Source organism: Pristiophorus japonicus, chromosome 1 (genome assembly GCF_044704955.1).
Source record: "Pristiophorus japonicus isolate sPriJap1 chromosome 1, sPriJap1.hap1, whole genome shotgun sequence".
Lineage (NCBI taxonomy): Eukaryota > Metazoa > Chordata > Chondrichthyes > Pristiophoridae > Pristiophorus > Pristiophorus japonicus.
This window is the reverse complement of record NC_091977.1, coordinates 199,805,786-199,820,178: the sequence shown is the minus strand read 5'-3', so window position 1 is coordinate 199,820,178 and position 14,393 is coordinate 199,805,786. Positions and strand designations below refer to the sequence as shown.

The window sequence follows — 14,393 nt, the reverse complement described above, 5'->3', positions numbered from 1 at the left end:
CAAGTTTCACCAAAAGAAATGAAGAAATACTGGAACCAACTTGCAGAAGATTACTGTGCAGTGGTGACCACCCTGAGGTCTGGAGGCCAGTGCAACAAGTGGCAGGACCTTGGTCAAGTAGTTAATGTAAGTAATATTTTAATTTATTCACTGGAATTGCAATTGTAAATGTGACCGTCTGTATATGTCCCACCCAGCAGAAAGACACCTACTGACATTATATTTTCATCTTTGCAGAGGAAGGTGGCACACAACAAAAAGGAAAGAACTCAGCCAGGAGGAGGCCCAGCAAATCTGCACCCACTGACACCCTTGGAAGACAGGGTCGTTGATGGGATGGGTCCCGCCTGGAGAAAAGCAACCACCACTGCACAAGCTGGGACCACACTTGAGGGTCAGGGTAAGTCCTGCACATTCCACAGTCTGGCTTTGCTAAATGTTAAGTACAGTGCGGACTAGCCATGCTTCGGTTCATGGGGATGTCTCCGTCAACTACACTTCGGTTGATGCAATGTGCTATCATTCATCGTGATCCTTCAAATGAGCCTGTTGCCTGCGTTATGTGAGCCTACTCATGCCACCCTGCCCCCTCCTCTGCTGTTAACCATTTGTCGGTTCTGTTATATTTTGAAGAACTTGAGACCAACCCTGATGAGGCTGAAGGTGATGCAGAAGATTATTCAGACGTGGACAAGCCTGAAGGGAACATTTTTCAATCTGACCTTCCAGACCAAGAGCGTCAAGGGGAGGGGATGGATGAAGCCCCCATTCTTGTACTCACTCTGGAAGAGGTGCAGGTACTGCCCATTGAGGTGCTAAACCCTTTCCTGAGTGGTACGGGTGTTGGGACATTCCATGATTTCACACTGTCCAAGGCTGGGGATTCCAGTGGAGTGCAGCGAGGCACACCCAGGGCCCCACCATCTGAGGCTGCGGGTCCCAGTGGGATGCAGCGCACAATGGGAACACTGTCCGGGCACATGACTGAGAGAATGTCGCAGGTAGCTGAAACTGTCGGCGAACATGAGGGAGAGAACATTGCAGCTAGTTGAGGTACTGTCAGGGCACATGAGGAAGGGAATGTCGGAGTTAGCTGCTGCAATAAGGGAACGCGCTCAAACCCCACGGCCATTGACAGAATCGACTGCCACTCCCACTCCAATCCCCAGACCAGCCTCTGAAGAGGCCCAAGCCAGGCCTTCCACATTACCGCCTGCCCACGCCACCGCCTCCCCCGCCCCCAAATCAAGTAGTGCGCATTAGCCAAGATGCTCGAAAGAATAAGCTTGGTGCCAACCCGAGAAACTCTGCGCCACCACCTGCAGGCAGGGGTGGAGTCAACAAGACCAAGCGCAGCGGGCGGTCTGCGAATAAGGTGGAAGAGAAATGGGAGAAACCTTTCTTCTTATTGTTATTCTAACTGTTCTCAAATTAAAAGTTTTTTGTAAGTTATGCAAGTTTACAAGTTTAAAAGTTTGTAAGTGATCTTAACTGAAAATGTTAAAATTGGATACAATAATGTTTTTATTTGTTATGCACAAAAAAAAGTGTTAAACTTTTGAATAAAATATAATTTAAATTATAACTGAATCATTTTCATTATTAACACAACTTTTTGTACTAAAAAAGAATCATTTCCATTATTTGTTCCATTAACACATCACAACATTATGGAACAGGTCCAAACAGTAAACATAGTCCATTTGAAATAGTTGCCGCTGAGCCTTCAGGCAGCAAAGCATTCACAAATGAGCTGCTGGCGCAAGGCTCGAGCAATCGTTAAAGGGGCAGGACGGCCCACCCTCCTCCCTCGTGTTCCGGGTTCAGATAGTTGCATGGCTTCCTCATCGTCGTCCTCCTCGTCATCTGCGTCATCCTCATCAGCCACACTCACCTCAGGTGGGTCTTCTACTACCAGCAGCTGATGCCTCATGATGGCTAAGTTATGCAGCATGCAGAACACAACAGTGAATTGACCGACAATCTCTGGAGTATTGCAAGTAGTCTCTGGAATGGTCCAGGCATCGGAAACGCTGCTTCAAGATGCCAATGGTCCCCTCTATGATGCTGCGTGTTGCAATGTGTGACATGTTTTATTCCCGGTCAGCTTCCGTCTGGGTTACCCGTAGGGGTGTCATGAGCCAGGTGGCAACGCTGTACCCTTTGTCTCCCAGCAGCCAGCTCTGGCCTTCTGGCTGCTGCTGAAACATGGCAGATATAGCGCTCTCGTGTAGGATGAACGCATCATGGGTGCTCCCAGGTTATCTCACATCAACCGACATGATGAGATGCCTGTCATCACACACGAGCTGCACATTCACGGAGTGCAAGCCTTTTCTGTTCCTGTACATCTCGGAATGCTCCAATGGTGCTCGCAAGGCGATGTGGGTACAATCAATGTAGCCCCGTACCTTTGGGAAGCCAGCAATCCTGGAGAAGCCCACAGCCCAGTCACGCATTACTTGGGCAGTCATGGGGAACTTTATGTAGGTCATTCCTCCGGGCATATAGTGCAGCAGTCACCTGTCGAATGCAGATGTGTGTTGCATGTTGAAAAATGGCGCGCAGATCCCCAGTTGTGGCATAAAATGAAAGTGCAGCTGTAGCGTTTACTTCAACTGACAAAGCAGTCCTCCTGACACTTTTAGGTTGCAGGTCTGCTTTTACTAACTCAGATCTCGGTTACAACAACTTTGCGGAAACGCAGCCTTCTGACACAGTGCAGGTATGAACGCCTGTCTCAATATACCTGATGTGGGTAAGGCCTCCTGCCCATCATCCTATGTGCACTGAGGTTCCTCGTGCAATGACGGCGAATCAATCGTCTCCTTTGCAGCACCATCATGCAGAAGGCTTGCACAAGGTATGGTAATGTCAATATTTATTGCCCCCATAATTAAATTGTAGCTTTGCAAGAAGCTCAAAACAGCAGGACAAGGAATGAAAGCTTCTCTCTCTCCCCAAGGTCGACGCCCTAGTACGGGGACTACACCCTGGTCTGCGCATATGCATTAGGCTTGCTTAGAACAGGAAACGAGGCATTCAATGAGGACATTTGGGGCAATGAAGTTTAATGCAATTCTTTGAAAAAAATCTAAAATTAAAGTACCACCCCACCACTGACCGAACGTCTCCTCACCGGGCTCCAAGGTCGGCCAGCAGAATCGCCCACGCCCCCCCCCCCCCCCCCCCCCCCACCCACCTCGTCCGAATACAGGTTCGACATCCATCACCACTCTTTTCCCCCCCCCCCCCCCCTCCCTTCCCCGGGGCTTCTTTTTGAAGATGATGTATAGTGTAAGGCTTCTCATCCCTCCAGTTCAGCTTCCCCCCCCCCCACCACCTTTTTTTTGAAGCTGCTGTATAATGTAAGGGTTCTCATACCTTCAGTTCGGCTTTCATGCCCCCCCTCCTCCCCCCACCCTCTCTGGGGCTTCTTTTGAAGCCAAGCCCCTGTGTCCGGGCGAGGGAGCGATTCTGCAGGCCGACGCTCCGTCTCCTCACCGGGCACGTTCAGTGGTGGCGTGGCACTTTGGGGGAAAAAAAATCCAAAATTAGAGAATTGCATGACTTCCATTTTCTCCCTTTTGAGTTTGAAAAAAATAAGCTTCGTGATTCATACTCTTGTTGACACCCTCCAAACCTTCGCATCAAAACAAGGGCATCTTTCTGTGCCGATTTATTTTTTTTAACGTGTACTGGTTTTAATGACCAGCCCGTTATTTAGGTGTGGTCACATACGCCGTCCTAGGAGAAATGTAAGTTGGTCCCCTCTGCAGTGGCACATATTTAAATACCCTTCATGACCTTCCTGTAACATACCTCTGCAACCTCTTGCATCCCTACATCCTAGCCTAAGGAGTCTGGACAATTGTCTGTCTTCCCCACCTTTCCTGTTATACACTTGAATTCTATCTAAACTCCTCTACCTTGCCACATCTCTCCCCACTTTTTCAAAAGCCTGTCTCCGCAACCTCCCCTAGCCGCCTTCCCAATCTAATTGTCAGAAATAGAGAGATTCAGAAGAGCCATAAGTGAAATAGAGATACTGTCCCTGATATAATCCATCTCTGACGCTTCCTTTTCTTTCTTTATTTCTACTTTCTTTCCTCTAGCAAATGACCTGCTACATACATCTATTACCAGCACAGCTCATACTTGCTCTGTTCCACTTTGCTTCCTATAAAGACTCTCTCTCCTTTTCTCCCAGTTTCTCTGGGCTCAAGTTTCAGCCTGAGTTGCTCCTATTTTTTTTGGAGCAACTAGTTTAGAATGGAGCATCTGAGAAATTGCAATTCTCGGCATTTAGTTTGCTCCAGTTCTAGTGAGTTAGAATAGTTTCATTTTAGAAAATTTATTTTTCAAAAGGGGGCATGTCCAGTCGCTTACGCCTGTTTTGCAAGTTTAGGCAGTAAAAACTTACTCCAAACTAACATAGAATGGAGTAAGTGTAGATTTTTGTACGCTCAGAAAAACCTTGCCTACACTTTAGAAATTAGGCACAGGGAACGAGAGATTGGGGGGGGGGGAAGTTAGGGAATTTTACAAGCATTTAACACTTTTGCTTCTACAAATAAAGAGCCATCCTGAACAATAAATGATAAATAAAGAAAATAAAAATTACACTTAATTTTCCTACCTGTCTGAAGCAGCAGCAGGCTCCGAGCTGCGAAGACTTAGGCCGTTCGGCCAGGGGATAGGGGCGGCATCAGGCCACAGCGACGGCAGTAGAATTTGGCAGCAGCAGCCTCTGAGCTGCGAAGACTTAGACCATTTGGCCAGGGGATAGGGGAGGCGTACAAAGCACCGGGAGAGAGAACCAGCCAGCAAGTTTAAAAGTTTAATTTGTACTTCAAGTATGAGTGCTGCATTATCAACACCACAGATTATACAATGGTTCTCCATCAATTCACTGCATAGGAGAGAATTGATTAAAGCTCACCGCACCAGGAACATCATAGCCTGTAGGCTGATGGGCGGGAGACCTTACCCACGTTGGCAATATCGAACCAGGTGTTCATATCTGGACATGAGCGAGGCTGATTGTGTGAAAAGGCTCCATTTCCACAGAGAAGTTGTCGTTGAGATCTGTGATCTGCTGAGAGCAGATTTACAACCCAGAAGGAGGACGCCGACTGCCTTGTCTGTTGAAGTGAAGGTTACAGCTGCACTTTCCTTCTATACCTCGGGATCATTTCAAGCTACAACTGGAGATGTGTGCGCCATCTCTCAACGTGCAATAGATGCCTGCGTTTACCAGGTCACGGCTGCACGTATGCGCGGAGGAATGACTTCAAGTTCCCAATGACCGGCCAAGCAATGCATGACGGGGCTGTGGGCTTCTCCAGGATTGCTGGCTTCCCAAAAGTACAGGGCTGTGTTGATTGTACCCACATAGTCTTGCGATCACCTGCGAATGATTTCAAGCAGTACCGAAATAGGAAAGGTTTCCACTCTATCAATGTGCAGCTCGTGTGTGACGACAAGCAGCGCATCGTGTCAGTCCATGCGCGATACCCCGGCAGCACCTATGATGCGTTCATCCTATGCAATAGCGTTATATCTGACATGTTTGAGCAGCAGCCAGAAGGGCAGAGCTGGCTACTGGGAGACAAAGAGTACGACCTCGCCGCCTGGCTCATGACGCCCCTACACGTAACACGGACGGAAGCTGACCATCAGTACAACACGGCGCACATTGCGACACGCAGCATCATAGAGAGGACCATTGGCATCTTGAAACAGCGTTTCCAATTGCTGGACCATTCCGGAGGCCACTTGCAATACTCTCCTAAGTTTGTCGGTCAGTTCACTGTTGTGAGTTGCATGCTGCATAACTTAGCCATCATGAGGCAGCAGGAGCTGGTAGTGGAACCAGAAGACCCACATGAGGGGAGAGTGTCTGAGTAGTTTGGAAGAGCAGAATGAGGATGATGACAACGATCAGGAAAGCATGCAAGTGCCTGATGCAAGAGCACAAGGTCGGAAGAGGGTGGTCCATCGTGCTCCTTTAACGATTGCTCGAGCCCTGCGCCAGCAGCTCATCCGTGAACGCTTCAATTACTGATGCCTGAGGGCTCTGCGACAACTGTTGCGCATGGACATGTTATTTTTTGGCGTTGTTCCTATGTTGTGTTAATGGAACATGATTCACTTTTAATGAAAAAATATTTTATTGAAAAGTTAACGTTCGTGTAATAAAATATTTGTTGTATCAAACTTTACTTTTTAATATGACTCTTTAAGATCACTTAAAAACTTCAAGATCACTTCTTGCGTGCAAAATTAAATAAGTTACAAGTGAGAGCATAGAAACATAGAAAATAGGTGCAGGAGTAGGCCATTCGGCCCTTCGAGCCTGCACCACCATTCAATAAGATCATGGCTGATCATTCCCCTCAGTACCCCTTTCCTGCCTTCTCTCCATACCCCTTGATCCCTTTAGCCGTAAGGGCCATATCCAACTCCCTCTTGAATATATCTAATGAACTGGCATCAACAACTCTGCGGAAGAGAATTCCACAGGTTAATAACTCTCCTGAGTGAAAAAGTTTCTCCTCATCTCGGTCCTAAATGGCTTACCCCTTATCCTTAGACTGTGACCCCTGGTTCTGGACTCCCCCAACATCGGGAACATTCTTCCTGCATCTAACCTGTCCAGTCCTGTCAGAATTTTATCTGTTTCTATGAGATCCCTTCTCATCCTTCAAAACTCCAGTGAATACAGGCCCAGTCGATATGCACCACTGCGCAGTAATCTTCTGCAACTTGGTTCCAGCGTTTCTTCATTTCTTTGGGTGGCACTTTTATGCGACCTTTGTTGCTGGTATCCAGCTCCTGCCACCTCTGCTCAATGACGTTAACTAATGTCTCCACTTCCTCATGCAAGAAATTCTTTGTTCTTGGTGGACGTTGTTCCATTGCTGTATTGAATTGACACTCTGATTTTTCAAAACACACGGACCTTATTTTACATGTTCTGGAAGTTTAGCAGCAACAAGCAGCACTCACTGATTTCAGCAGGTGATTTCTTCAACAGTGGTGCTAAAAGCACTCCTTCAGGCACAAAAAAATCACCAAAATTCACTCAAGCCTTTCCACAGCTCCACAAAACAAAACAGCACTTTTCCTTATTTACCTCAAAATGGCTGCGTGCCCACTGCGCATGCGTTCCAGCGCGCATGCACAGGGCTGCCGGCACTAAATGTGCTGCTGTGAGGTAGCCCCGCCCCCCTGCTGGCAGATCTTCGGCGCCACGCTTTGGTTCCCACCCCACGCAGCTGCTGAGACGCCACGCCGATCTGGATCAGGTCCGAGAACGATCACAGAATACCGAGATAGGTTTTAGCCGCACTTTTTCTTCCAGCAAACAGGCGTGCCTCTCGGAGGCGCGGCGTTCTAAAGGAGGGCCGAAACTTGCCCCCTCTGTCTCGTCTACTCTGATAATTAAACCTTCCACATCGGAGCTTCCAAAATGTTCCTTTTCCTGAGCTAAGTTTTCTTCAACGGGGCTCTTGACTGCATCAAGCCTTTTTTCCATGCCTCTGCTTTCATCTACAGGATCCCTTGCCCTCGCCTTCCATCTCACCAGCCTCTCTACATTCATCTGTTCATCTACCACCTACAGCAGAGTTTCCTTTCCCCTTTCTCTGACATCTTCCTTCCCCCTCTCCAACTCCAGGATGCCCCTATTCACTTTTCTGCTCTCCAACTTTCAACTGCCTTTCCTGTGTAACCACAGAAGCTACAACATCTCCTCCCACATCATTGTGTCGACCCCAAACGCGCGCACATGTGAGAATGTAATTTGTGTTTACTTCCTTTTTAGTCTAGTATACTCTTTCCATTCTCATCAGTTAAGACTACTGGTGTGAGAAGCTTAAATGCAGATTGTGACCAAACACCTCAGTTCTGTCTTATGTGTGGCCCTTCGCATTCCCACTCTGACTTCTCTATCTTTGGCCTCCTATACTTTCAATCAAGCTTAACACACGTTTTAGGAAGTGTCTCATCTTTCCCCTGGGGTCTCTGCAGTCCCCTGGTCTGAACTGTAGTAATTTTAGGAAATAGCTATCCGCTCAGTGAGGGATGCATGTTAGCAGGCGGAATGGATGGGGAGTGTCTGCACACTTGGTGCTGGCCTCCCTCTGTCTCTGATATAAGAGGGCAGATCAACCAGTAATTCAGTTATTAAACCCTTTGTCAGAATGTACTTCAGTTGGGGTGGGAGTGGTCTGCCCTCTTTTTATTAACCTGTTTTTTTTCCTTGCAGAAGTCAGACTATTTCCAGCATTTCAGTATTGATTTTAGACCTGCATCTGCAGACTTTATTTTTTCTGTTCCAATGTGCCCTATTTTCTTGCCGCCTTCCTTGGATGTTTGAACATTTTTATCTTTCCATCACTGAAATGACAAAAGATCACCTGACAATTTGTTGTCTTTCTTTTAAGCAGGTTGTTCATACTCTTCACTTCATCTGAGAGTGGAGTATCTTTTTGTTTCCTTTCCCAATTTTGCTAAAATACGTGCTAATACAGTTATGTCGAAGGATTGCATCTGAAATGTTAACCTGTCTTTTCTCTCTACAAAAGCTAGCTGACCTGTGTATTTTCAGCATTTCCATTTCTTGTTTTGTAATTTAAATCCTACATTTTGTTAAACAAGGGAGTTTTCCCGCAGGATTAAGAAGGAGCTGCAGCAAGTTTCAAAGCACCTGCTTATCTTCACTTGTCAATACTGTAAGAATAGTTTGTCCTGGCTAGTTGAGTATTATATTCTAGCATTGATTTGTAATATAATTGAAGCTGGTTAATTATGACTTATTTGAAATGAAGTAATCCTATTTAAGCTGATTATCTCCACTAAGTAAAACTCTATTTATACAAAGAAAATCAATTTGTGTCCAAGGAAATGTTACATATAAAAGGATTATCAATAGCTGCAACATTTACTCTATCCAGTGAGTTGTTATATTTTTTTGAAAGAGAGCTAACCGTAGTTATAAATGAAGGGAAAAAAAGATTATTTTATTGTAAGGATAGAGCTCATATAAATGATGTGATGGTCAATGAAATAATTAACTTCCAAGTCCAATTTGAATACTAATATTGTAGTGGTTTGTAAAATTTCAATGGTTCAGCTTACAGTAACAAGTGAGGTGTTAAATCATTTGGATATATTTCCAAGCTCTTCCTGCTGCTAACCTGAAATGAAAATGTATTAAATGTGTATCTTTCATGATTTAAAGTGGTGTCAGTTTTTTATATATATGGGCCCAAGTTTCGGGTGGAGTTGCTCCTATTGGAACAACTAGTTTCGTTTGGAGTGTCTTAGAAATCGCAATTCTCGGCATTTAGTTTGCTCCAGTTCTAGTGAGTTAGTTTTGTTTTAGTTCAGTTTTTTTTTTCAAAAGGCATTGCCAGCCACTTATGCCTGTTTTGCAAATTTAGGCACCGAAAAGTGACTCCAAACTAACTTAGAACGGAATAAGTGTTGAATTTTGTAAGCTCAGAAAAACCTTGCATGCACTTCAGAATTAGACGTAGGTAGCCAGAGATTTGGGGGGGGGGGGTGGAGGAGAAGGGAAATTGGGGGATTTTCCAAAGCAATTAAACACTTCTCTTTTTAAAAATAAAGAACCATCATCAATAATAAATGACCAAATAAATAAAAAATAAAAAGTTCCTACCTCACCTACACATTCGGGAGCCCGGCCAGGGCTAGGGGCTGCGTGCTGCAGGTTGGAAATCGGCACTCTGCCCGCTCCAGGAACCCATTCGGCCAGGGCTAGGAGCTGCGTGCTACAGACTGGATATCGGCACTCTGCCCGCTCCAGGAGCCCGGCCAGGGCTCGGGGCTGCATGCTTCGGGCCCCTCCCACACAGCCAGCAGTACACGCACACAGAATCTGGGGGCCAGGAGACTCTACTGCACACGCATACAGCTGCCGGCACTCTTTTTGGCCCAGGGCTGTAGCTCCGCCCACTGCTGGTGTGCTGCGTCACGCTGACTGCTGAACAGGCCTGCTGCACTCGGAGAATCGCGAGGTAAGTTTTTGGCGCGCTTTTCATTCCACAAAATAGGAGGGCCTCTCGGAGGTGTGCCGTTCTAGTCGATATCAGAAACTTGGGCCCTTAGGGTGAAATGGGGAAAATTTGGCGTAATTTTATAATGGTTTGAGTTTTACTGAAACTATGTATTTTTGCTATCCATTTGCAACCACAATTTTAGTAGTAATTCTGGCTCATCTGTTCCAGGATTATGCAACTGCTCTGGCTGACAAGCATTATAGATTCAGTCTGATGAAGAAAGTGTGTACGGCTTGGAAATCAGAAATGCAGACAGAATGGAAAGACAGGGTAGAAAAAGCATGTCAAGCTCGTGCTGAGGAGGTCTGTATCCAGCTGTCCAGGGACTACGAGGATAAACTTGATGCAGTAAGTACCAGTGAACAACTTGGAAAAGTTTTTATAAATGTAGTTTGTCAGCTGGGACTCAGTAATACACATGTGTAATGCAAAACATCTGTGGAGGTGGGGGTAAATTTCCACATGGCTTCCCTGGCTTGTACGCCCAAACTTTGTCTGTCTTCTACTTTTTTAGGATTCTTTGTGGCTCTTCCACCAAAGTTACAGGGATGATCAGAAACCCTCTAGAAGTGTTTCCCTCTCGGTTTTGAAGCCAGTAGTGTATGGTAATAGGGTAAGCAAGCCGAAAACCCTGCACCATTAGCCAATCACACAATGGTACACAACCAAAGAGATTGCTGCAAAACTGTGTTCCATGAAAATTGGTGTTGGGAAATGACTCTGGAACAGAAGTAGGATTCTTTCCTCTCCTGATGCCACTCTTTCCCTCCTGCCCTCTCAAACCATTTTTATTTGAAACTAGAAAAGGACAGAAGTATGGTTAATGTGTTTGTGAAATCAAAATCAAAATCAAATCCTGCTTTTATTTAAACACTTCGGCATAGTCATTGTGACTTTGCCAATGGAAATGCAAATATTTATTACTGCATTTGTTTTGTAGACCCAAGAAAATGACCTCCATTCCTCCCAAGAGGAGCATTAAAGGGGAAAAAGCAAGGGGGCAATCTGCAAGGAACATGTTATAATTTTGGATACAAAACTTTCCTTGTTTAAAAGCAAGTTGAAATGCACCAAGAAAAATGCGGAAATTGTTAAACTGATATGTTTTGGTGGGGGGAGGGTAGGTGTACGTACATATATTTTGGGAGCACTGCTGTATGTACAGTAAAAAATGTGAAGAATAAAGACTGACTTCTGATTTTTTTTTTTAAGTTCATTTGAGGGACTTTGGAGACTTGAAAAGAGAGAGCATATTAGCAGGGAGATGATATTGCAATTAGACCAATGTGATCCCAAATGTACACGATGGAAATAGATATGTATTGTTGAAAATTACAGTCCTATTTTGTTCTCAAAACATTTTTCATTTGAAATTTTAGTCAAAGGAAGAACTGGAACGAGCAAGAGCAGAGATAAAACGGTTGTTAGCTGAAAAGGACAAGTATACTGATTCTATGAAAAAAGCATTCATGCGTGGTGTATGTGCTCTCAACCTCGAGGCAATGAGTATGTTTCAGAACGGAAACAGAAGAGTGGAACACGGTCAGTACTCATAGGAAAGCTTGTAGATGAAAATAGCAGGAAGTTTATTCAGCAAAACCAGTCAGTGGACATTTTGGATATAAATAAAGTGATCCTGTTCATACAATTATATATAATTGTTTTAAAATTGCAAATCCATTTCATTTTTCTAGTTACGATTTTTATTGGTTTGCCAAAGAGAACTAAAAATGGAAGGAATCACATAATTAACCAGTTACTGAAGAATCCTGGTGTTGTCTACATCTGTACAGTTGATACAAAATCCATACTGTACCAACATTTTATATCCATATAAGTCGCCACCTTGAAGAGTAGAAGAAGAAGGGGGCAGGGGAGAGAAGAGAAGAAACAAACACATCACGTGCATTCATTCATGCCAGATAATAGTTGCAAGTGCTGTTGCTTTACAAAGTCAGATACAAGTCTGATGACCATGCAGCACCCAGCTGGAAATAACATCTTTCTCAGGACCATTTATTTTTCTTTTCTCTTTGGTAGTATATATTTCTCTTACATCAAAAAAGTTGAAGTCTTTGTTGATTCTTCTCTTTTACAGTCCAAAATTTTTCCTGCGGTCTATTTTCAGGTCTGTAGCAAAGTTCTCTTCTCTTTTTTTTTTCTTTCTCTTCCTTGTTTGCAACAGTTTTATGAGCAAAGTTTTCTTCTCTCGAGTTACCAGTCTATTTCAATTCGTTCAGTCCCTGCTGATTCCATCTCAGCCACTGGCCAATGTTAATTCTTGGTTTCAAAATCTGTATTGAATATCATGTTTTTGTTTGATTTCTGATAATTCATCTGCATTAGAAATACCCCTATATCTGTGGGATAAAGTGTACAAACTGTTTAGTGGATAAGGTTTTATGATGCTTGCAGCCTGCAATTTATATACAAGTAGAAACAGAAATTTATAGCGCAGAAGGCGGCCATTTCGGCCCATCGTGTCCGCGCCGACCAACAGAGCCACACGGCCTTTGGTCAGCATCCTTAAAGGTTACATATAAACCTATGAACAATGACTGAAAGGCAAAGAGCACCCAGCCCAACCATTCCGCCTCACACAACTGCGACATCCTTTATACTGAAACATTCTACACTCCACCCCAACCATGTGATCTCCTGGGAGAGGCAAAAACCAGATTAAAAACCCAGGCCAATTTAGGGAGAAAAAATCTAGGAAAATTCCTCTCTGATCCATCCAGGCGATCGAAACTCGTCCAGATTACCCTGGCCGTATTCTATCCCCTGCAGTACTTACCATTATATCTGCTCCGTCCAACAAAAGGTCATCCTGCCTAATCCCAATTACCAGCTCTAGGTCCGTAATCCTGCAGGTTACTGCACTTCAAATGCCCATCCAATCATCTCTTAAAAGTGGTGAGGATTTCTGCATCCACCACTCTTCCAGGCAGCGCGTTCCAGATCCCCACAACCCTCTGCGTAAAGAAGCCCCTCCCCACCCCCCCCCCCCAATCCCCTCTAAACCTTCCACCAACCATCTTAAAACTATGCCCCCTCGTAATAGACCCCTCCATCAATGGAAATAGACCCTTCCTATCCATTATGTCCAGGCCCCTCAATATTTTGTACACCTCAATAAGGTTTGCTCTCAACCTCCTCTGTTCCAATGAGAACAAACCCAGCATATCCAATTTGTCCTCATAACTAAGATTCTCCATTCCAGGCAGCACCCTAGTAAATCTCCTCTGCACCCTCTCTAGTGCAATCACATCCTTCTGTAAGCGGTGGTCTCGGGGGCCAGGTTCACCTCTGACCTATTTGAGCGGTTCGAATTGCTCCCACTCCCTTGGGTTCTAGACTCTGGATTTATTTGGGGGATGTGATAAAGTGCAGAAGACCACTGGTTTGGTGCAAAAAAACTTTGTATTTTCTTATCCTTAATAAAATCAATGTCACACTTATAATTACACAAAGAACATTACATTACGCATTCAAAGGGGTTGCAGTGAAAATTACATCTCCCACCTCGCAAATACCTAATACTGGCTAGGTTAGACTCCAGGGCAGACAGGGGCTATACTTAGCAATCCTTTCTGGTCAGTTAGCGGTAGTTCGGGGTTCGTTGGATTCTGTAGGTTCTGCCTGCCATACCCCAAACATCGGAGAAGATTCTTACTGCGCAATCTTCAGTTGGGTTGAGTCTGCTGATGCGGTAAGGCGCGTTTTGGATTTGTGGGGTACGTACCCGATTTCTTGCGTTACAAATAGGTTTCAAAGGCCTTTTAGGTAACGTTTTCACCTGTTGGTAGTCAAGCCTAGATTGTAGAGTGGAAACTTTCGATTCTTCGGTTTCTACCTTGTGAAGATTTGTTTCAAGGTTGGTCAATCGCGGTGGTTTTAGTGGTACCACGTTGGCTGTGGTCGGTTGCTGCCACGATGGTGGTGGTCTTCCTTCCTTTTCAATTTCAGGACATCGAGGCTGGAGAAGTTAGTTTACAACTGTCGCGTTGGTTTCTCTCCCTTCTTGATGGCATAGGCGTAGTATGGCACTAGCACAAGCAGTGTCTCTCGAGGCATAAGCAGCAGCAAAGCACAAGCATACCCTTTGTTAAAGCAGGGCCCAGTTATACATTTGAGATGTCTTAATCTTCGCGCCAAATCAGTCCAGAATTCTTTGTTTAATTTAGGCGGGCCTGAGAATTCTGCCATATTTTGGCAGGCTCGTTAAAAGTTAATATGTCTCGGGTGGGCTGACCTTCTAAATCTGTTTCTTGATGGAAATATTAGCTTGGTAATTGCAATGTT

General features: G+C 44.9%; 1 protein-coding gene across 3 annotated transcripts in view; it reads left to right on the top strand.

Moving 5' to 3' along the window:
- The window catches only part of poc5 (POC5 centriolar protein homolog (Chlamydomonas)), a 173,609-nt gene that overhangs the window by 69,777 nt on the left and 89,439 nt on the right, over positions 1–14,393 (top strand). For all 3 annotated transcript variants that reach the window (XM_070886119.1, XM_070886104.1, XM_070886110.1), the window contains exons 8-9: positions 10,257–10,436; positions 11,468–11,630. In XM_070886119.1, the coding sequence (XP_070742220.1) occupies positions 10,257–10,436; positions 11,468–11,630 (343 nt within the window). The remainder of the gene's footprint in view (positions 1–10,256; positions 10,437–11,467; positions 11,631–14,393) is intronic.